General features: G+C 66.6%; 2 protein-coding genes across 5 annotated transcripts; both read left to right on the forward strand.

Annotated features, from left to right (window-relative positions):
• Window positions 1-554: 554 nt before the first annotated feature.
• Window positions 555-1,576, forward strand: HES5 (hes family bHLH transcription factor 5). Of its 3 annotated transcripts, XM_059065447.2 has the most exons (3): window positions 830-952; window positions 1,028-1,193; window positions 1,296-1,576. In XM_059065447.2, exons 1-3 carry the CDS (start codon window positions 899-901, stop codon window positions 1,574-1,576), a joined length of 501 nt encoding a protein of 166 aa, XP_058921430.1. In that variant the 5' UTR covers window positions 830-898. The 3 variants fall into 3 exon arrangements, with proteins under 3 accessions (XP_066879155.1, XP_058921430.1, XP_066879180.1); XM_067023054.1 differs by having other exon boundaries at window positions 555-1,193; XM_067023079.1 differs by having other exon boundaries at window positions 1,028-1,576.
• Window positions 1,577-4,250: 2,674 nt separating this feature from the next.
• PANK4 (pantothenate kinase 4 (inactive)) lies at window positions 4,251-19,932 on the forward strand. Of its 2 annotated transcripts, none has more exons than XR_009335894.2 (19): window positions 4,251-4,394; window positions 7,963-8,045; window positions 8,335-8,549; window positions 9,013-9,196; window positions 9,554-9,646; window positions 10,014-10,167; window positions 10,254-10,435; window positions 11,117-11,198; window positions 11,885-11,985; window positions 14,117-14,272; window positions 14,969-15,081; window positions 15,349-15,436; window positions 16,351-16,502; window positions 17,303-17,358; window positions 17,514-17,563; window positions 18,010-18,080; window positions 18,432-18,532; window positions 18,636-18,704; window positions 19,370-19,932. XR_009335894.2 is itself a non-coding variant. In XM_059064963.2 (19 exons), exons 1-19 carry the CDS (start codon window positions 4,271-4,273, stop codon window positions 19,581-19,583), a joined length of 2,322 nt encoding a protein of 773 aa, XP_058920946.1. In that variant the 5' UTR covers window positions 4,251-4,270; the 3' UTR covers window positions 19,584-19,932. The 2 variants fall into 2 exon arrangements, 1 of the variants encoding a protein (XP_058920946.1); XM_059064963.2 differs by having other exon boundaries at window positions 17,976-18,080.
• Window positions 19,933-21,906: the final 1,974 nt, after the last annotated feature.

Genomic DNA, 21,906 nt, shown 5'->3' on the forward strand with positions numbered 1-21,906 from the left:
CCTGCTGATTCAGAGCACCCCAGATGCCACAGGCTGATGAACTGCTCCAGGGAGGAGGGAGTGCAGCTCCCGGGGGGGGGGGGGGGACCGCCTAGGTGCCAGGCTCCGTGCTGGGCGTTTCGGGTACTCTGGCTCCCTGAAGCTACCCAGAGCCCAGCCAGGGAGGCGTGGCAGCCCATTTTCTAGCTCTGAAGTCACGTGTCGCAGGTGACAGCCTGGGGACTTGCCACATGTGCCAGTAGGTCTGATCCTGAGAGCCTGGGCCCCTCTTCCACCTGTGCAGAGGGAGGTGACTGTGTCTGTTCAGGAAAAGTGCGGCTTCCTCCGCCCCCCTCGCCTGTCAGGGACGGTGCCCATCCTCCTGGAAGCGGCCGCACTTGTGCATTCTAAAGCTTCCCCTTATCTGGGCTCCTGGCCTCTGCCAGCCAGCAGCAGGGAGTCGCTGGGGAGGGGGGAGAAGGGAGAGGAGAGGGGAAGGGGGGAGGGGAGGGAGGGGAGGGGAGGAGCGCAGCTCCTTCCTGCCCCCACCCTTGTCCCCGCGGCCTGGGAAAAGGCAGCACATTGAGGCGCGGGGCTCCCAGCATCAGGCCCCGGGATGCTAATGAGGGCGAGCGCGTTCCCACAGCCCGGACATTGTGCAGCGCGGCCCACCTGCTCCTCGGGGAGCTCCCATTGTGCCCGCGCCAATTCACAGGCAATTTAGCGTGCGCTAATGGGCCGGCGCCTTTGTGCGGCCCGCGCCGCCATTGGCCGCGGAGTGTGGGAACGGCCGCGGCGCCCGGGCCCCAGGCGCCAGCCCGCCGCCCGCGCCTATATAGCGGCCGGGGCCCGCGCCAGCACGGGACGCGCCCGCTCCGCTCCCTGCTTCCTCGCCTCCTCGCCTCTCCCCGCGCCAGGCATGGCCCCCAGCACCGTGGCCGTGGAGCTGCTCAGCCCCAAAGAGAAAAACCGAGTAAGTGCGCGGCCGCGGCCCCTGCGGCCCCCGCGCTGGCGCGGCCCCGCTGACGCCCCCTCCTCCCGCCCGCAGCTGCGGAAGCCGGTGGTGGAGAAGATGCGCCGCGACCGCATCAACAGCAGCATCGAGCAGCTGAAGCTGCTGCTGGAGCAGGAGTTCGCGCGCCACCAGCCCAACTCCAAGCTGGAGAAGGCCGACATCCTGGAGATGGCCGTCAGCTACCTGAAACACAGCAAAGGTGAGCCGCCCGGCGCCCGGGAGCCCCGGCCCGCGCGACCCCCGCCCCGCCCCGCGCCCCGGGCTCCCCGGCCCCGCTCACCGCCGCCCCGGCTCCCCGCAGCCTTCGCCGCCGCCGCCGCCGGCCCCAAGAGCCTGCACCAGGACTACAGCGAGGGCTACTCGTGGTGCCTGCAGGAGGCCGTGCAGTTCCTGACGCTGCACGCGGCCAGCGACACGCAGATGAAGCTGCTCTACCACTTCCAGCGCCCGCCGGCCGCGCCGGCTGCGCCCGCCAAGGAGCCCAAGGCGCCTGGCTCCGCGCCCGCGCCCGCCCCGGCCAAGGCCGCCGCCGCCGCCGCCGCCGCGCGCCAGCCCGCCTGCGGCCTCTGGCGGCCGTGGTGACCCGCGGGCGGCCGCCCTGCCCGGAGGACCAGAGGGCCAGCGCGTTCCTCTGGCAGCGGGAAGGGCCTCCCCATCGTCCGTGCCGCCCCTGGCTCGGACTGGCCCCTTCTCCGGAAGGCTCTTTCTCCAGGCTGGCGGGCCAGCAGGAGGGCCATTCTCAGAGAATGTGCGCGCAGTGTCCTTGTCATTCAGGGCCCATCTTCTGCCAAATGTCTGACCCCATGGGGTTGCTCTGTGTTTGCATTTCAGCAAGTGACTTCTGGGAAGTCCCCACTGCCGGGGTTCTATGATATTTGTAGGCGGCGGGGCTCGGCCAGCCGGCGCCCCATGCGTAGAGGGCTTTCTTCAGATCCGGTGCTGCCAGGCCAGTGGGCCTGGCGCAGGCCGTGCCGTGGGCACATTTGCCTTTTGTGAAGGCGGAACTCAAGGTGTATCCTCGTAGGAACGAGAGTGTCAGCCTGGATGGGCGTGGAAGGACAGGGCAGAGCCGTGGGCGCAGGGCCCCTGGGCATGCTTTGCTGTCTGGTCGGGGCTCACACCGGGGCTGTGTGGGGCGGCTGGGGGTCTCCACCACGATCCTTAAAGGATTCCCGTGTGGGTGGGTGCGCGTGGGCACAACTTCGTACTCAGAATTTGAACTCTCAGTCACGTGGGAGCCACGGGACTGCTCTATCAAGACTTCTAATAAAATCCGACTAGTTCAGCCCCCTCCGCTGTCTGTCTCCTGTGCCTCACACGTGTCCTTGGTGGCCACCGGGCAGGCGGGTCTGCAGGGATGACGAGGAGTGGGTACTATCTTGGTATGCAGCCACAGGTGGGCAGTGTCCTTGCCAGTGACCCCCTGGACACAGGAAGAAGGGCTGGGCTCCTGCTGAAGGGAGAGGGGAGGGAGGAGGGCAGGCAGAGGAGAAGCCCGGAGGGGGGAAGCAGAGGTGACAGGCAGGGAAGGAGAAGCTGGAAGTGAGGGGTGAGGGGTCAGGCCGGGAGGCCGGGGAGAAACGGGGTTGGGTGGCGGAAAGTGAGTGAGAGGCAGGGAAGCAGGGGAGAGGCAGGCTGCAAGGGAGGGGGCCTCACGGAACACATTAGGTCCCCCGTGTGCAGTAGGTTGGGGATGTGGCGGGGGACCTGGCTTCCAGCCCTAGACGGCTCACTATAGCTCCCTGCAGGTGGGGGTGGTGGCGAAGTGACAGGAATGTCCAGCTCTGTCCAGCTGAGAGCAACCCCAAAGCCACAGCCTGCAGCAGACCTCTCTTGCTGCAGCAAAAAGGGTTTAGCTGGGCCAAACACACAGAAGGTGTTTGCCCCTCCACGGTCCTCCCTGCCCGGCGGCCCTGTCCTGGGACAAGCTCCTGGGGTAACTTTCTCGGCTGGCCCACAGGGGGCCAGCTGCCCTGCCTTCCTGCAGGTGGACCGCTCACCGAGGCCGAAAACAGGCAGTGCCGGCAATGAACCTGCCAAGGGCAGGCCCCGGCCTCAGAAAGGGCACCTATTTTTAGGCAGGCCCGGGGTGTCGGTTGAGTCTGCAGGGATACAGAGGTACCCAGACTGGCCCTCCCTCGTTCCTGCTTGGCACCTCTCTTTGCTCTGCCTTCCGTCCCTTTCTGTCCACTCTGCAGCGGAGGTCCATAGCACCCCTTCCAGGCCAGTACTGCTAGTGGCCCCTGGGGTCCCTGCTGAGCCGTGGGAGTGGTGAGCAAGGGGTGGGAAGCCCCTCTCACACCCCTCACGTTTATTGCTTGTGCGGTAGGTACATCATTGAACTTAGCGGGGGCAATCTCTGTCCTCGTGGGTGTACCTCCTGGTCAGGCTGACCTGGTCAGCCAGCTGGTGGCATGCTCAGACAGAGGCTGAGGTCCAGAGACTCAAAGTAACTGGACCAGGGTCACCTAGGAGGCAGGTGCCAAAGCCACCGTGGGCCCTCGGCATGCTTCCAACACTGGGCTCTTCTGCAAAGCGCCCACTGCCTTTGAGGGGTACACGCCCCTTAAGAAGAGCCTCCACACCTTCCCAGAGACTAGCCCTGGAAGCCTGTCCCCAACACCATGTGGAAGCTTTCTCAGCTTGTTCCCTGCAAACTCCCACAGACTCCCTCTTTTGCCAGAAAATGGCCTCCTCCAGGACGGCTGTCCGGCTTTCCCCCCGCACTTTCTGAGGATCTCACCATCATTCACACATCTTGCCCAGCTGCAAGGGTAGCTCCCACTCTGGGCGGGGTGAGAAAGGCTTCTAGAGGGCAGCGTCCCCAACTCCCCCTGTTTGCAAAGGGTTTTGAACACCCACGGTCCTGCACTCCTAGGGAACCAAGCTGGTGGGTCCCAAGTGTCTTCACGTGCAGGTGCCAGACTCACAACCGCAGTCACTAAAGAAACCGATTACCCTGGTGGTCTCCAAACCCCAGGTGCCCCCTCTGCACTAGCTCATATCATTTGAGGTCAGCATCCGGCCAACTCAGTGAAGGAACAACAAAGACGACGACAGCCCAGAGGTTTTGTGTTGAGCTGCCTCGCTGTCCTGTCTGGGGGACCCGCGCCCGCCTGCCTGAGTCGGCCCTCCCGCCGCCACCGCCGCGGCGGCGGGAGGGGCGAGGGCCGGCCCGAGCGCTCATTAGCATAATCTATGCGCGGGAGGCGTTTAGCAGTCAAATATATGCGCATATATCTCCATGGCTGATTAGGCTGGCCGAGCACATTCAAAATGGCGGAGTGTGGAGCGAGCGGCAGCGGGAGCAGCGGGGACAGCCTGGACAAGAGCATCACACTGCCCCCCGACGAGATCTTCCGCAACCTGGAGAACGCCAAGCGCTTCGCCATAGACATAGGTCGCCGCGGGCGGGCGCGGGGAGCGGGGCGGCGGGGGCGGGCGCGGGTGCGGGCAGCGAGGCCGGCGGGCCGGGGCGGTGGCAAGGACGAAGGGCGGGGCGCGGGCCGTCGGCGCGCACGGCCTGTCGGGCCTTGTAGTCCGCGGGCAGCCGGCGGCGCCCGCTCGCCGAGGCAGCCGGACTACAGCTCCCGGCAGGCGCCGCGCGGCCGGAGCGGGGCATGCAGGGGCTCGTAGTCCCGCGGGAGAGGCGGCCTGGCTGCCCCTCAGGCATCCCGCCTCGGGAGCGGGGGTGGGGGTCGGCCGCCGGGCGGCGCAGCTCCCCGCCTGCCGGAGATCGGGGGCCGGGTGTCTGGGGCCGGGGCTTTGGAGGACCTGGGCGCAGACCTCAGGTCGGAAGCACCCCCCGAGCCCCGCCCCTCGCAGGGCCCTCCTTCCCTCTCCGACGCGTTGACGACTCCCGCCGACCGCTTTCTCAGATGTGGACGCTGAGGCGCGGATACCCGGGCGGCCCGCGGCCGGTCCGTGACCTCCGGCCCGGGACCCCCACGCGCCTGGCCCGCCGTGGCCGCTCAGTGAATGCAGGGACGGACCGTGCGCTTCTCCCCGGAGGGGTTGGCCCGCCCCGCTCTCCTGACCTTGGGCGAGGGGGAGGGGAGCGGCGTCCAGGGAAGTGGGGAGCGTCCTGAGCCCCCACCTGCAAAGCCGGAGGCCGGGCGGAGCCAGGCAGAGGGCGGGCGAGGGCAGCTGTGAGCCTGAGGTCGTCCCCCCGAAGGGGACCCGCCAGAACGGTGCCCGGCTGGACGTTGGGCCAGAGACGATGAGCGAGGAGGAGCCGCCTGGGGGCTCAAGTCAGCCCCTCGGGGCCCTTCCGCTGTCCTCGGAGCCCCGTGCACTCCTGATGGGATGGCAGTCCTGTGGCCGTGTGCTCGGAGCTTCCGCGCTTGATGCTGCTGCCCTAACCCTGGGGGCTCTGATCCGACGGGTCGGCACCTAACGTTTCTGAAGCGCCCCCGAAAATTGGCTGGCCACAGGGCTTACCGGGGTCGTTCTGCGTGGCCCTAGCTTGTGGCGCGGAAGGAGTGGCTGCCTGTCCTCCAGGGCCAAGCCCTGTCAGGGTTCCTTGGCAGAAGGACACTCAAAGGCGTATTTTCAGTGTCCGTGTTTATTTCCTCTCTGAAATTTCCCCCTGGCCCTGGGTCCTCTGTCTGGTTCTTTAAAAGACATGTTCATTGCTACTAAGGACAGACATTTGTGGTTTTTTGGGGGGGCGGGCGGGGTTTGGCCACCCTGCGAGGTTTGCGGGGTCTTCGTTCTCTGACCAGGGATTGAACCCGGGCCCTCGGCAGTGAGGGCGCAGAGTCCCAACCACTGGACCGCCAGGGAATTCACAAGGACCGACTTTTGTTAGTGTCGCTGATGGGAGGTCACGGCTCAGGGCAGGGGTCCCCCACCCAGGCATCCGCAAAGCCGGAGCGCTCGTCAGCGGTGTGGTTCACACGCAGGGTGCCGGTTTCCTCCCCTCCGCAAGCCTCTCAGTCCAGCTCTGACGGGGCACCCCTCTCTGCGGGTGGAGTCCCTGCTTCCAAAGCCTCAGGGACGCTTTGGGTCAACACGTACGTGAAGCTGACTTGACTCCAGGTTTCTGCTGGGCGGAGGGAGGGTCCCTTGGGTGAAGCAGAAGGGGCCACAGGGCAGGGATGTGCACGGAGGTGCCTGGCGTGGAAGGACAGCCCCGCACCGGGCCCGGGGGTTCTGGATGAACTGGCGGGTCTTGGCTCAGGTTCCTCCCATCAGTCGAGGTTGCTGTGGGCCCCGGGGTGGAGCACGGGGTGGGGTGGCCTGGAGAGCCCCTGGCGTCCACCAGAGCGCGTGGGACTGTGCTGGCCGCGTGGTCACTGCCCTCGTCAGGTGTGACGTGCGCGGCCCCGGGCCGAGCTGGCGTTCACTCTAATCGCGAGGGACCCTGAGCGCAGGTGGGCTCCCGCAGGCGCCCCTGTGCTGCTCTGAACTCACCCTGGCTCAGACCGACCGCACTGCTCCGCTCGCAGCCCCGTGCCCCATCCGCTGTCTCCCGGCTGCGGGGGGAGACAAGTCAGGGCAGTGCCGGGCTTCGCCCCGCTGGGGGGTGCGTGGTGTGTGGTGCACAGTACCCAGCTCACCCCCCACGGCCCCCCCCCCAAAACCCCAACACTGTGTGTTTTGGTTGTGATTTATAGCTGACTGGAAGAGCACACTGTCTGGAATGGATTTCTGTGACCTGGGTAACTTTGCATTGCCTGTCTTTTTAGGAAACGACTTATTCACAGAGGTGAACCGGGCAACAAGCATTTCAGTAAAAGATGCTCTGGGCCAGGCCAGGATTGGGGGCAGGGAGGAGGGACAAGGGGGCTTAAGGCCAAGTTCTGTGTCTTAAGCTCACGGTCTGGGCATGAGAGCAAGCCCAGGACGACGGTGTTCAGTGACCAAACGTGGCCCAGCGAGGCCAGGTCGCGGGACGTCCCGGGAGGCCCCGTCCACATCCACACCGCCAGGCGGGCGGCTCCGATGGGACAGGTGTGACTGGTCTCGGAAGCTGGGCTTTGGTTTTTCTTTCCTGGAAGAGCTTTGGCCTTCGGATACTGTGTTTCCAAATCTGTGTTTCCGACTTGAGCGTTTGTGGTGTATTCCCTTAGTGCTTTGTCACAAAACAACAGTTGTTAAATCATTTTAGCCGCCTTCTCAAGGCAAGGGGTTTCCCCCTTACTTTTGTCGGGCCTCCTAGGAAACAGTCTGTTCCGAGGTCACCTGGCAGAGCTGAACCTTCTTTCTCTCTCTCTGCCGTTCGTGGCTTTCACAGCCGTGAATCACCTGTAGCCTCCCAGATGCCTCCTCTCTGACTCAGGAGAGGGGCTCACCAGACAGAGCTCCTCCTCCAGAAGGACTGCTCAGGGCATCTTTTTAACTTGCCCAAAGGCCTCATCTGCTTCATGATATTCTGTCCCTGGTCACACGCCAGGGGCATCCAGGCTTCCCAGGGGCGTTAACAAGTCCCCACCGCCCTCTGCAGGGCCTCCCTGGTGAGTCTGGGCCTCAGCTGCCGCTCTCCAACCCCTTGCACATTCCTGGTGAAAACGGCCCCTCCCCCGCCCACCCGCTGTGGGAAAGGCTCTTTGCATTGCCTTCTCCACCTCTTTCCACGGACGTGGATTTGTCAGCTTTTTCCTTTGGTTCATCCTCAAGATCAGAGTCTGAAACAGAATTTTCCTAAACCACTGAGGATCGCCGAGTCACCCAGAAACAGCAGGTTCCTTGCTCATCAAGGACTCAGTGCTGGTGGAGAAGCGGACAATCTCCGTTTCGGTCTGGGCCCTGAGGAGGAACAGAGCTTTTCAAGGAAGGCGGAGCGTGTTTAGGTCTCACAGCTCACTCCCTTCCTCTGTCTGGTGCCCTGCAGGGCTTTCAAGTGCAAGTAGCACCAAACTCCTTGTGGGCAGGAGCCAGGTCTGGCGCAGGCGGGCCGGTGGAAGGGCAGCCTCGGGTCCCTTCCAGCCGCTTCTGAATCCGCTGCATCTGTGTCTCCCCCGTAGGCGGGTCGCTGACCAAGCTGGCCTACTACTCCACCGTGCAGCACAAAGTTGCCAAAGTGCGGTCCTTCGACCACTCAGACAAGGTGAGCCTCCTGGGAGGACCCCGGGCAGGCCCTGGAAGCTTCTAGTGCCGATGCCCCTCCCTCCATGCTCCCAGCTTAGTTCCCCTTCCATCCCAGGCCTGGCAAGAGCACCCCCGCCTGCTCGTGCCTCCCACCCCCCGAGTGTCCCACCTGCGTCGGCATCGACCCCCCCGGACTGCGGGGCGGGCGGACGTCGTCGGCGCTGCTAAGGGTGCTCACGGGCTGCACCTCAGCGTCGCCCCCTCCCCGAGGCAGTGCACACACGCGGGTTCCCCAACCTCACCCCCAGGACGCAGGGCAGGACCACGAGCCGCCCTACGAGATCTCCGTCCAGGAGGAGGTTACCGCCAGGCTGCACTTTGTCAAGTTCGAGAACACCTACATAGAAGCCTGCCTGGACTTCATCAAAGACCACCTGGTCAACACCGAGACCAAGGTCATCCAGGCGACGGGGGGCGGGGCGTACAAGTTCAAAGACCTCATCGAAGAGAAGCTGCAGCTGAAGTGAGTGGGGACCTCGGGGCGGGGAGGGGGAGCTCGGGGGCCGCTTGGCCTCCGCTCACGGGGTCAGGCCCTGACGTGGCGGCCGCAGTGGCCCATCTCTTGCACCAGCCCGTTCGCCCGGCTCTGGGGGTTCCTAAGACCTCAGGACCCAGTGAGGCTCCGGGTGGCTGGTGGGTGGCCACGGGCCTGAGGCCAAGCTCTGGGCCGGCTGCGGTGGGATTCAGGTGGCCGAAACTCAGGAAGGCTCGGGGGACTGAAGGTGGTGGGTGGGGAGAGGCGAGGGCTGAAAGGAAAGGAACGGAGCCCCGAGACCAAGTCGGCCCCGTTCCCGCGGTGACGCGGTGCTCGCCGTCCCGCTGGGCGGAGGGTCCCGGGGCCGCGGCCCTGCCACGGGGGCGGGAAGGCCGGGGCCATTCGTGCCGTGGCCCGTGCTGGTGCCAGTGGCTGGGCTGCTCCCTGGCAGGGTTGACAAGGAGGACGTGATGACCTGCTTGATCAAGGGCTGCAACTTCGTGCTGAAGAACATCCCGCACGAGGCCTTCGTGTACCAGAAGGGCTCCAACCCCGAGTTCCGGTTTCAGACCAACCACCCCAGCGTTTTCCCGTACCTCCTAGTCAGCATCGGCTCTGGGGTGTCTATCGTGAAGGTGGGGCCTGGCTCGTGGGAGAGGACGGGCCTCCGCAGCGCTTTGTTGACCGCTGGCCGCGTGTCGGAGCCGTGCGGGGCCCTAGCACGCGGGCACGGGGAGGCGGACACCGACCCAGGCCTGCCTCTGGCGCTCGCGGGCGCGAGGCCGCACGCGGAGTGCCTGGCGCAGGCGGTCCGCGGGGAGGTGGGCCCCCTACTTCCAGCGCGAGCACCTGCCGAGCCCACCCAGACTCGGCCTTCAAGAGCGCCGCCGCCCAGGGCGGGGGACGCACCCCTGAGCCACCGCGTACCCCGGACCTGCTGGGCAGTGGCTGGGGGCCCCCTTGCTGACGCACCTGCCCCCGTTTCGCTCCAGGTGGAGACAGAGGACAGGTTCGAGTGGATCGGCGGCAGCTCCATCGGGGGCGGCACCTTCTGGGGGCTTGGGGCTCTGCTCACCAAAACGAAGGTATTTGGGGCAGCTCTAGGAGGGTGCTCCTGGCTCCACGGAACAGCCTGTCTCCTGGTCCCCTCAGGAAAGGGTTGGCGGCTGTGGGGTCGGAGGCTTGTGCTTGGCTGGGATTGTTGTGAAAGTGGCTCTTCCCTGTACCTCGTCCTGCTTCCCGAGTCTCCGAAGGGTGGGCGTCCAAGTGGCCAGAGTGCCACCCAGCTGGGTGGTCCACAGAGGCTGCCCGTCTCCACACCTCTGGGACGTGACAGGAGAGGGCCTTCCCTACCCAGCGCGGCGGCCGGCCTCCTTCCATGGGCTCGTCCAGGGCCGTGGGCTCCGCCAGCTTGCAGCTCCTCAGGCGCTGCCGTCTGCTCTGTCCCCGCAGAAGTTTGACGAGCTGCTGCATCTGGCTTCCAGAGGCCAGCACACGAACGTGGACATGCTGGTGCAGGACATCTACGGAGGGGCCCACCAGACCCTGGGGCTGAGCGGCAACCTCATCGCGAGCAGCTTCGGGAAGTCGGCCACCGCGGACACAGGTACCGGCCTCTCGCCCGCTCTCCCTCTCGGAGGCGCGTGGCGCCCACCTGGCCGCTTGCCCAGCGCGCTGCTTCCGTCCCCCCAGAGTTCTCCAAGGAGGACATGGCCAAGAGCCTGCTGCACATGATCAGCAATGACATCGGGCAGCTCGCCTGCCTGTACGCCAAGCTCCACTGCTTGGACCGGGTGTACTTCGGCGGCTTTTTCATCCGCGGCCACCCCGTCACCATGCGCACCATCACCTACAGCATCAACTTCTTCTCCAAGGTAACGGGCCGCCGCGTCCTTCCTCTGCTCTGCCCGCCCCTGGCCTGGCCCCGTGTCTCCAAACTCGCAGGCCTGAGGGGGGACGGGAGCAAGGCGGGACCCAGCTGAGCGCCCCCAAGCCCCTGCCCCCAGCCCCTTCCCACCCACTGGCTCCAGGCATCCTGCGCTTGGGGCGCCGTGGCCAGCCCTGAGTTTGGCGCGTTGCCGGGGGTGGGGTCTAGGGACCGCCTCCCACTGTCCGCCGGCTCCAGGTGAGCTTCTAGGTGTCGGGCACGGCGTGCAGGGGTGTGGCCCCCAGCAAGCGTGGGGAGCTGGGTGGGTTTCCGTTCTGTGGAAGAAGTTACTCACCCCGTGAACCGGGGCTCCCCACGCCCCGGGCCGCGGACCGGTACAGGTCTGCAGCCTGTTAGGAAGCAGCCCGCTGCCCGTGGCGCGCATGACCGCCCGAACCATCACGCCCCCCGCCCCCCACCCCACGCCCGTCCATGGAAACGTCGTCTTCCGTGAAACCGGTCCCTGGTGCCAAAAACGCTGGGGGCCGCTGCTCTAAACGATGGGCCCTTGAATTCCGCGCGTGTGTACAGCCCCGTGGACAAGAGCCGAGTTGGGAGGGAGGCCACCTGTGTCGGGTGGACTTGCAGCCTTGGGCTGAGTGGCGCTTCAGGGGCGTCTCCGTGGCAGGGGGAGGTCCAGGCGCTGTTCTTGAGGCACGAAGGCTACCTGGGCGCCATAGGAGCGTTTCTTAAAGGAGCCGAGCAAGACAGTGAGTACAGCGTGGCCTGTGTTGGGCGGCGGCATCGGGAGGCCGGGAGGCCCTGGGGAGTGACCGGAGTGGCTGCTCGTGTTAAGCGACGGCCGAGGGCTGTGGGTGGACATGGTGTCTTCGTGGGCCCTCCCCGGCAGTGGCAGGAGCCTTTGCTGTGATTCTCCTGAGGGGCCGGTGGAAACCGACTCGCGTGGGTGCCATGTAATCAACCCACGGGTCCTTGTGAGTGACGGGGGCTCCGTGCAGGGGCTGCGCACATGGCCTCGCCTCCGAAGGCCTCGGCCCCCCGGCTCCTCCCGGCTGTCTGCCCAGCTGCCGCTTCAGATACGCATCCGTTCTGTCCTCTTTGAAGGACACGCGAAGGCAACGCAGGCGTGATTCTGCCCGAGGAAGCACAGGGCAGACTGCTTGGGGGTCGGCGCCAATCAGAGCAGCCCAGGCAGACCTTCACTGCGTCCCTAAGTCCAGCTTCTTACTCGAGATAAACCGCGGATACCTTTCGGAAGCTACCGCTCAGCTCGAGAGGTCTCCGCGCCAGTAAGAAATAACACAACAGGACAACGCCCCCGGCTCGCCTGGCGCAGGGAGGCCTTCGGCAGCTGGTCCTCACAGAGGCAGTCCGGCCGCCCAAGGTTTGCCGAGCCGCTCGGCCCTCGGTCGACGCCGGGTCTCTTGTCCCGCAGACCCCAACCAGTACAGCTGGGAGGAGAACTACGCCGGCAGCTCTGGGCTCATGAGCTCCTCGCCCGAGCTCTGCCCGACGCAGCGCGCGAGGAGCGGCGCCGTGAGTACGGGCTCGGGGGCCCCTGGGTCCCACACGCGCCGCCTCCGCTGGGGCCTCCTGCCGGTCCCCGGAGGGCCCCCGTGCTGCCGTGGCCGGGCTCGAAGGCGCCTCCTCCCGCTGCAGGCCGATCAGGAACCACAGACTCGGGGGCCGGGGAGAGACGTTTGCAGGCTGCAGCTGGCTGTCCTTGTTCCTCCCGTAGCGTCTCACCTTCTTGGGGTGTTCAGCCAGAGCCCTCGGGGCCACGCAGTCCCCGCCTTGTTTGCAGGGAGAATATAAAGTTTTGGGAGCACAGGGGGTCTTTCCTAGGGCTCTGGGACCGTTCACAGCAGAATCGGGTTAGAACTATGGGTCGCGGGCACCAGCCTGGGCCCCTTCTCTTAGACCACGTTCTCTGCCTGATGGTTTCAAGGCGGTACCGAGCGTGCAGAGTCTGCAAGTTTCCTCAGGCGATCCCACCCTTTCCTCCGTCGCCCCTTGGGGTGAGGCCCACCATGTCTGGATGGGGGCTCCCCAGGCCGGCCGAGCCGGTGTGGAGAGGGTCTCCCAGCCAGGACGGGATGGTACCGCCGTGGCCCCGTCCTGGCCCAGATCATCGCTGGATGGGCTGTCGCCGGCTTATTGACATCACGTCCCTGGTAACCCCGGGGGTGGCTTATCAGAATCGCACGCGGGGCTGGAGGACGGGCCCAGGCCTGCAGCTGCCTGGCCTGGCCTGGCCTGACCACACAGGTCGGGGACGCCACCTCCAGGACAGGTCGCTGGCCGTTTGGAGGGAAAGTTGCTTTTCGGTCGTAGACGCAGATCCTCTTGTAAATCGGTGTAAACGTGGCAAGAACGTGCCTCGTCTGCCTCTCACTTCCTGGGGAGGGTCCCCCGCGTGTGGCACCCCCAGTTCCCGCAGCTCCGCACCGCATCCTTCGCAGCCAGCCGTGCGGGGGTAGCTGGGCCCTTCCCAAAGGCAGGAGCCGGGGGCAGGGTTGCTAAGGCCCAGGCCCGCTGTGACGGGTGTGCAGAGAAAGGCCTTAACGTCTCTGACCTGTCGAAGGGCGACGTGGATGCCGGCCACACGGACGGCAAAGTGAAATGGGTGGGCGGGCCGGAAACCTTTCACCCAGCTCTGACGTGCAACACGGCCCCTCTGAGTGACAGCTTGGGCACCCCACGCGCCTGTCGTGCTGGGGTGGCCCTGCGAGTGGGCGTGGGGATCCCCAGGGGCAGGGGACCAGGCCGTTTCTCTGGGTGTCCACAGCCAAGGCCAGGCCGAGCTCAGGTCTGAGCTCCCACTCATCGGGGGGCAGGGCAGCCCCTGCAGGCCCGCCGGGCAGGAGGCAGCCTTTGCCACCTTTGACCCCCGGGGAGACACACCGGCTCCTTCCCTGCTGAACGTGCGGTCACATGGCGTGTCCCCGAAGCCCATCTCTCCCTCGTGGGGCGGATCTTACCCAGACCACCCCTGGTCCGAGCACACCTGCCGCCTCACCCTGCTAGTGGGCCAGTCAGCAACACAGGGCCGGGTCTCAGGTGGGCAGCTCCCTGGAGGGTGAGGGGCAGGAGGGGTCCCTGGAGGACGAGCCCTGAGCTCACTCGCTTGTCGCGTCTCTGGAGCAGCTGCCTGACAGTTCTCAGCCGAGAACGGGGCCAGGCACACAGGACCCTTCGTTGGAAAGACACTGGCGTGGGCATCGAACGTCCCCGCCTTGCTGAGAGTGGCAGGGGCAGTGGGTCTGGATGCGGGGCGTGGGGGAAGGGGAAGTGTGTCCTCGCCTGGGAACCGACCCTGGGCAGGAGCCACAGGACAGAGCCCAGCGGGCAGGGAGGGAGGAGCAGGAAGGCGGTCGCTGTGCGTGGGTTCAGAGCACGGGGCGTGGCAGGAAGACAGGGAGGGCGTGAGCGGACCCAGGGTCGGGGCGTCGGGCTCAGGCCCCCGGACAAGTGGGGGCCTCTCCCGGGCTGAGAGGGGCGTGAGAGGCGGGCAGGGCCCAGGGCCGGGGAGGAACCGGGCTCTCGGTTAGCCGCGCACGGCAGCTTCCCTTCGTGCAGAGAAGCCGGTTCCAAGACCTGTAGGGGGGGGTTTCGGTCTTTCAGAAAAGACACGGCTGACGTGCCCGCCTGCTTCTCGTCCTTCCAGTTCGACTTGCTGGAAATGGACCGTCTGGAGAGGCCGCTCGTCAACCTGCCTCTCCTTCTGGACCCGTCCTCCTATGTGCCTGACACGGTCGACCTCACGGACGACGCGCTGGCCCGGAAGTACTGGCTCACGTGCTTTGAGGAGGCCCTGGACGGGGTGAGGGCCTGGGCCGGGGCTGGACACCCCCAGGAAGAAGACACCCTTCCATCCAGGAGTTTGGCTGTGGGCCTCTGAGGTCCTGGCGGTCTCTGACCGTCTCAGGTTCCCAAGGGGCGGTGAGAGGCGGGACGGAGGAGAACAGGGGTTTCCAGGAACCTTTTATTTGAGGTGGAACTCATAGTTCCCCGGCGGGAGCCTGACTGAGTAGTTTGTCAGGACGTGGCGTCGGCGCTCTCTGCGTCCTCATCAGCTCGCAAGTGGCTTCCCCGGCTACCGTGTTTCTTTAAAAAGCAAGCGGTTCGCACAGGGCTCGGGGGCAGCAGTGGCTGGCCTCCGGCTCCGGGCTCAGGGGGGTCAAGGCCACGGGAGCCTCCTGGGAACACCCATTCCTCCACGACGCCCCTCAGAGAGGCCCGCGGGGTCTGTCTTCAGAGCGAGGGGTCCCACCCTGCTCTGGAGCCTGCACAGACGTGGAGGATGGCCCAGACCCACCAGTTCCCTCAGCAGAGCAGGAGCTGGTGTCCAGTGGGCCCTGGGGCTGGTATCGGAGGACACGGGTATGAGCTTTGGGTCAGGGCTGGTGGCAACCCCGTTCCCACCTGGCAAGGGATGGCCCCAGTGGCTGCCACCAATGCCTGCCGTCCACGGGCTGGAGGCTGCCCTGAGCACTGCTGGCCGCCCCGTCCTTGGTAGGTCGTGAAACGCGCCGTGGCAAGCCAGCCAGGCTCTGTGGACGCAGCCGAGAGGGCCGAGAAGTTCCGCCAGAAGTACTGGAACAAGCTGCAGACGCTGCGGCACCAGCCCTTGTGAGTGGCCCGCCTGCTTGCCCTGGGCCAGAGCCCCGAGAGGCGGCCTGTACTGGGACGCGCGCTCACACCCGACGGCCGAGTCCCTCGAAGTTTCCCAGGAAGCTCTGTGCCCCTCCCCTGGCACACACTCGGGGACGCTCAGCACCCACCCCACTGGCCTCCTGGCTCCTCCTGTTGGCGCCTGGACGCCGCGAGGACGCCCCTGGGGCTGGAGGGCGCTATGGGCAGCCCACTCAGCCGCCCTCCGCCTGGCTCTGTCTTCAGCGCTTACGGGACCCTGACCGTGCGCAGCCTCCTGGACACGAGGGAGCACTGCTTGAACGAGTTCAACTTCCCGGACCCCTACTCCAAGGTGAGCGCCCCCTTCTCGTGGGTGGGCGCGTGCTTGCGGGGCCCGTGGGGAACGGGGTGTCAGTCCCGTCCTGTCCAGCGAGGGGGTGTGCTGGCAGTCCTGACCCCCGGCGCTGGCGACAGGCTGCCTCCTGGAGCCGCCCTGGTGAGGGTCCATCTCCCAGGAGCGCGGGGCCGCGGCCCCTCGGTCGGCAGCACCGGCTGAACAGCTGTGGACCGATGCCGGCACCGCTGTGACCTCGTCGGCAGCGTGTTCTGGGGGCTCTGACCAGCAGCCGGAGAGGGTGGCCGGGCGTGTGGCACTGAGGCCCCCTCGCCTCTTCCTGGCCTCCTGAGCTCAGCCTGGAAACTCAAGAGTTGGAGCCTGAGGATGTCTTGGCCACGAGCCATCCGGGGCCTGGCTGGTGGCCTGGAGGTGCCTCCCTGGGCTCTTTGACCAGGAAGCCGCGTGCCCTGGAGCCGTGGGCAGGGTCCAGAGCCAGCCGACCTCGGCTCCCTGCCACCTCCTCCCTCCCCTCGCACAGGAGCGTCTGGGGACAGCGGGGCTGGGTGCTGAGGATCCCACGGCCAGGGCAGCGGGCACCCGCGGGGGTGGGGGTCCTCCGCGCTCATCCGCGGCGCAGTCACATCTGAGCCTCTGCCCTCGGTGCACACTTCAAACCTGCACGGATATCAGCGTGCCCCCCACGCCTGCCCTCAGCCTGCGCTGTTCCGAGTCAGCGCTGCTTTTAACCTGGCGCCATCTGGGTTTGTTTGGTCTCCTGCAGTGACGTCACGTGGGAGTCTTCTGTCCCCTAGAGCAGGCTCACTGTTGGTGACGTTCTCCGCAGCGTCCTGGCATGGTGCCCTCCTCTCCCTGCTCTGCCGGGGGCCCGGGGGAGGCCAGACCACGTCTGCATTCGCGTCTTCCCGCAGGTGAAGCAGAAAGACAACGGTGTGGCGTTGAAGTGTTTCCAGAGGGTCATCCACTCTCTGGACGCCCTGGGCTGGGAGGAGAGGCAGCTGGCCCTGGTGAAAGGGCTCCTGGCGGGCAACGTCTTCGACTGGGGAGCGAAAGCCGTCTCTGAGTAGGTGCCCGCTGTCCTCACAGCCCCCGCGGGCCCGTCCCCTCCCCTCCTCCTTCCAGCTCGGCCTCAGAGCCACAGCCCCTGGGCCCGAACTGACGCCTAGGCCCCACGTGGCTCCAGCAGTCCCAGCCTCGGCCGGCCCAGCCTGGCCCTCGAGGAGGTGGCAGCGGGAGGGCACCGGGGGTTCTCGGGGGATGGGGTGCTGCTCGGGCCTTGCTGGGCACGTGTGGCCTCGGAAACGGATGGGACAGGTGCTGGGACCCAGCCTCCCTGCCCGCACGCAAGAGCAGGCGCGTGGAGGGCTGCAGGTGTGGGTGTTTTCAGTGTGAAACTCCACGTCCACCGTGACCGTGTGGAAGGGGCTTAGACAGTACTGGGTGTTTGGAGTAGACAGGTGCCTCGTGAAGTTCAGCGGTGGGCACGCGTCTCCCCGGCCCCCCAAGGGTCCTGTCTGGTGCCTTCCCCGGGGCTCCCGTGCAGGGGCCTTGCTGGGTCACCCCACGTGCGCTTTCGGACCCGGGCACGTGGGACAGCCGCCGCCCCCTCCCCGCCCTCGGCACTGGCTGCCCCCTGGGCGGCACGTTGGGGCGAGGCTGGTGGCCGGTGCTCCCCGGGGGCCTGGCCTGTGGCTGCAGGCACGGAGGCTTCCCTGCGCCACCTCCCCCGTCCTCGAGCTGACGCGGCACCAGTGACGGCTGACAGTGCGCTCGTCCAGCTCAGGAGGGGCTTCGCGGCCCACGGGAGCGACGGAGGCCACGGTCCGGGGCTTTGCTGACTTTGTTTTCTCCTCCCCTGTGCAGTGTCCTTGAATCTGACCCCCAGTTTGGGTTTGAGGAGGCAAAGAGGAAGCTGCAAGGTAGGGGCGCCCAGGGCTCTCCTCCAGTGCCAGGACTCGGGCCGGTGGGGGGAAGTAGCGAGGCGGCCGCGTGTCCCCGCTGAGCTGGGGGGAGGTGAGGACCGGCTCCCCGGAGAGGCCAGCGGGCGGGTGACCTCGTCTCTTGTGTCCCACAGAGCGGCCCTGGCTTGTGGACTCCTACAGCAAGTGGCTTCAGAGACTGAAGGTACATGGAGCTGTCCCCCCTCTGTCCTGTGCCCTCCCTAGGGCCCCGGGCGGGGTTCATGGGCGGGGAGGTGGCGCGGGCGACAGGCATGGAGCTGCCTGGGGTGGGGAGCAGGCACGCGGTGCACCGAGGGCCCCCAGGAGCGTCCCCCTCAGCCCCCCGCCCCGAGCTACCAGTACGAGCCGACTTCCCTGCCCCAAGCCTGGCTTCCGCGGGACAGTGATGAGGTCGCTGCCCTCAGGTCACAGGTCCTTCGGGCTAGCGGTTCTGGAAGAGGCCGGGGCTGCCCCTGGGCCCCCAGGGCCTGCAGGGCCCGGCATCCCTGGCCCGGCCGCGGGGAGCGGAGCGTGGAGGTGTCTGGAACGCTTGGACGCGCCTGTTCCCAACTGAACGTCCTGGTTTTGTCTTACAGGGGCCCCCTCACAAATGTGCCTTAATTTTCGCAGATAACAGTGGAGTAGACGTCATTTTGGGAGTCTTCCCCTTTGTCAGGGAGCTTCTCTCTAGAGGGACGGAGGTGAGTGCGGAGGGCCGCGTGGCGGGCCCCTTGCCCAGCCCCTGTGCCCGGTGGGGTTGGCGGCGCCCTGGGCCCCTCCGTGTGCAGGTAGGTGCCGGGTAGGCAGTGGCACGGCAGGAGCAGAGGAGGAGGCCTGGCCGGTCACGTCCTGGGCCTTAGGTCAGCCCGACCGTGGGGCCCCGGGGCCGTCTCCCTCCTGCCCCAAGAGCCGGCCCAGCTGCGAGAGGTCGCCGGAGGCCGCGCCCCTCCGCCGGCAGCCCCGGGCGGGTGGGCGGGCGGGCGGGCGAGCCCAGGCTGGCTCAGTGCTGCCGGCGGCCGAGGTCCCTAAAGAGCTCGGGCGTCCCGCCGCAGGTCATCCTGGCGTGCAACTCGGGACCCGCCTTGAACGACGTGACCTACAGCGAGTCCCTCATCGTGGCCGAGCGCATCGCGGCCATGGACGCCGTCGTCCGGTAAGCGGGGCGGGAGGCTGGGGCCCGGCGCGGAGAGGCGGGGGCGCGGTGGGGCAGCTTCCTTGGCCGCCGCCTCACGGGTGCCAACCTCTGTGCCTGGCAGCGCGGCACTCAGAGGAGGGAGGCTGCTGCTCGTGCAGACTGGCTCCAGCTCCCCGTGTCTCGACCTCAGGTACGTGGCCCTCTGCCCCCGGGTCCCCGTGGTCCCCTGCGGAAGTCAGCTGTGCCAGCCGCAGCCCTGGGCAGCGTCCAGGCACCTCTTCCCTCGGGCACCTGGCCGAGGGTGCGCTCAGGACCCCGGGAGGAAGGAGCGGGGGGGCAGCGTCCGCACCTTGAATAATTGCCCTCAGATAATCAGTTCACCACTGTAGTGCTTTCCACCCTGGGGCTTCTAGAAGCTGGAGCGGCCCGTGTAAAGGGGGGGGCACATCTGGGCTCCGGGACCGCTAGCCCCTCAGTCAGTTCCCGTGCCGATTCTCCAGTGTTGACTTAATCCCCTTCCGGGTCCCCCGTTAACCAACAAGGAGGGACAATAGAAACCTATGAAAAGGACTCAGATTCCTTAAAGTTCAAGATACAGAAGTATCATTAAGGCCCAGTTTTCAGAACCGGCTTCCTTGTGGTAACGGGAGGGCCGCCGCCGGGCTGGCTGTCTGGGGAGCGGGCTGAAACCAGGGCCCACGTAGCTGGGGGGCCGAGGGTCGGGGGTGTCCGGCGTTCCCGCCACTCGCCGCCCTTGGCGGGAGGCAGGGTGTGGCGTCTGCCCCGGGTGCGGCTCAGTGCGGGGCGCCAGGCCCCCCGCCTGCACCCTTCTCACTGCCCCCTTCCTCCCCGAAGCCGCCTGGACGAGGGGCTGGCCGTGCTGGTGCGCGAGCGCGGCGCCGACCTGGTGGTCATCGAGGGCATGGGCCGCGCCGTCCACACCAACTACCACGCGGCCCTGCGCTGCGAGAGCCTCAAGCTGGCCGTCATCAAGAACTCGTGGCTGGCCGAGCGGCTGGGCGGCCGGCTCTTCAGCGTCATCTTCAAGTACGAGGTCCCGGCCGAGTGAGGCGCCAGCGCGGCCGGGCTGCTCTGCCCGTCGCGTCAGGAACGTATCTCGGCCGCAACGGGGACCCGCGTGCAAATCAGAATATTTATATTGTGCTTCTGCGAGAGAGCCGGCCGCGCCCAGCTGTGGGCTCGGCGCTCGTGGCCTCGGGCTTGGCGTTTCTTCATTGCTGACGTGTTCGTGGTGGGGAGACACGACTTTTGTCCCGTGAGACGTTCTTATTGGAATATATTTAACTGTTAAATAATCTTTTATATATATATACATATATACATATATATATATATATAAATATAAATATATACGTATCCGCCTCTGACAGGACGCTGAGGTCAGGGCACAGCAAATAGTTTCCAGAGTGAGAACAGCGTCTCTGCCTTCGCTGTTTGGTGTGAGGGTGGGCAGCCCCCCCCCCCCCCGGGGCCCTGCCCACCCCTCCCCCCGGCGGGCCCAGCAGTGGGGTCTCTCCCTAGGTTATCTCTAGAACTCTTAGGCCCGCCTCGGCCCGTGGGCCGTGGCCGCTGCCCTGTCACGTGGCCCCCAGCATCTCTCCCCAGCATGTCTATCTGGAGAAGGCCTCCCCCTGCGCCCCCGCCCCGCCCGGCCCCGCTGCACACGGGAAGGACAGACAGGCTTTGAGCAGCACTCCTGACTCAGGAGCTGCTGAGAGGAGGCCACGGGCTTCGAGGGCCCTTGAGGACTTTCAGGGGCTTGGTGGCTGGTCCACTCTCTTGCTCAGAACACCTCAGACCACGTGGGTTCTGTCGCCACGGCCTTGAGCCCACGCCCAGAGCCCTGCCTAACGGCAGGCGGGTGGGGGGCTCGCTGGGCCGGGTGCTGGAGGTGCTGCGAGATGGCGGGGGCTCCTGGCCCGCTGGACCCATCCTTCGGGGTGCAGACCTGAGCCTCGACGCCACGTTGCAGCAGGAGAACTGGCCACGGAGCCACGAGGCCGCCTGTGTGTGCCATCGGTCTCAGGAACGGAGAGCTGTGCGGGGGCCCTGCTGCCGTGGCCCCGGGCCCTGTGCACTGAGGAAGCCCCACTGCCCGGCGCCCAGTGACGTGAGCACGGGCAGGATGAGGAAGGCTGGTGGGGCCGCCCCTGCGGGGGCCTGAGCCCCGCCCTTGCCCGAGACCCCGTCGCACTTGCCCTGCTGGGCCAGGGAAACAGGGTCCCTGCACTCGCTTCCGGGAGCCTGAGCTCCGTGGTCTGGGACCTGCACTGAACCTCAGCCCCCCTGGGTGACCCACGTGCTGCCCCCCACTCCTAGATGGACGGACCTCAAAGCACTTGCTCTGTCGGCAGAGAGGGCCCTGGCCTTCCTGTGAGCAGCCGCCAGGGGGAGCAGGGGGCACGGCCGTCTAGAGGGCCCAGGCCAGGCCTGTCCAGTGGGTGGTCCCTGTGGTCCCCTTTCCACGAAGGCTCACCCGCCTTGACCCGCAACATAGCCCCTCACTTACCCCCCCCTCGGCCTGCACCCGCGCACGGCTCAGTTTTCTGTGCTCGCCTCTAGGAGGCCTGGCCTGGCCAATCTTCTACCCAGGCCACCCTCTGTCCTCCCGTCCCTGGTGGCAGAGCAGTGTCGTCCTAGCTGGTCTGGGGCTCCCTGTGCAGGGCATGCCCTGCCCGGACGCCCAGGAGGACTCCAGAGGTCCAATCAGAGCCCAGCTCGGCCCGTGTCATGACGCCTCGCTGGGCCTCCCTCCTGTCGGGCCCGGGCCCTCCCCTGAGGGTCGCTGGACGGAGTGGGGGGGGAGCCTGCGGTGGCCCCGCAGTGAGTAGGGCACCAAGGCTCTGAGCATCTGCCTTGCCCTCAGGTACCCCTCTTGCGATGCCTTGTCACTTTCTCAGCTGGGACAGAAAGGCTCCGGGCCTCCCAGCAGCTGAGGGCAGCCCCTGGCAGGTAACGGAACAAGAGGCAGCGTCCACCCGGGGCTGGAGAAGGGCTGACCCCCCACCCCATATCTTGTGAGCCCTGGCAGATTCCTCCCAGCCCCCCCCTCCGCTTCACTGCCCCCAAGATTCTAGGAGGCCAGATGCCCTGCTTTGGGGACCCCCCCCTTCCGGGGTTGGGCCACAGCTCCCCCAGGCTGAGCTCCCCCAGCCAGAGGAAGGAGGGCCTTCCCGGTTCCAAGGGGCCTGACGGGTCCTGGGAGGAAAGTGGCACTGGCGCAACTGCCCATCCCCCCCAGGCCCTTGCTGAGTTTGGGCAAGCGGCAGGCGTGGGTCCCTGGGGCCTATGAGGGACACAGCAAGAGACAGCCCCGCACAGAGCGCCTGTGCCCACCGTCCCCAGGGCCTCCGACCTCGGACGGTAGGGCT

This window comes from Kogia breviceps, chromosome 1, assembly GCF_026419965.1.
Source record: "Kogia breviceps isolate mKogBre1 chromosome 1, mKogBre1 haplotype 1, whole genome shotgun sequence".
Classification (NCBI taxonomy): Eukaryota; Metazoa; Chordata; class Mammalia; order Artiodactyla; family Physeteridae; genus Kogia; species Kogia breviceps.

What these genes read in the sequence shown, in the direction of transcription:
- PANK4 (XM_059064963.2), top strand. Translation starts at nt 4,271, where the DNA reads ATGGCGGAGTGTGGAGCGAGCGGCAGCGGGAGCAGCGGGGACAGCCTG. An exon ending in CCTTCGACCACTCAGACAAG is followed by an intron (nt 8,046 to 8,334) that starts GTGAGCCTCCTG and finishes CCTCACCCCCAG; the next exon opens with GACGCAGGGCAGGACCACGA. An exon ending in TCCCCGTGTCTCGACCTCAG is followed by an intron (nt 18,705 to 19,369) that starts GTACGTGGCCCT and finishes TCCTCCCCGAAG; the next exon opens with CCGCCTGGACGAGGGGCTGG.
- HES5 (XM_067023054.1), top strand. Translation starts at nt 713, where the DNA reads ATGGGCCGGCGCCTTTGTGCGGCCCGCGCCGCCATTGGCCGCGGAGTG. An exon ending in CTACCTGAAACACAGCAAAG is followed by an intron (nt 1,194 to 1,295) that starts GTGAGCCGCCCG and finishes GGCTCCCCGCAG; the next exon opens with CCTTCGCCGCCGCCGCCGCC.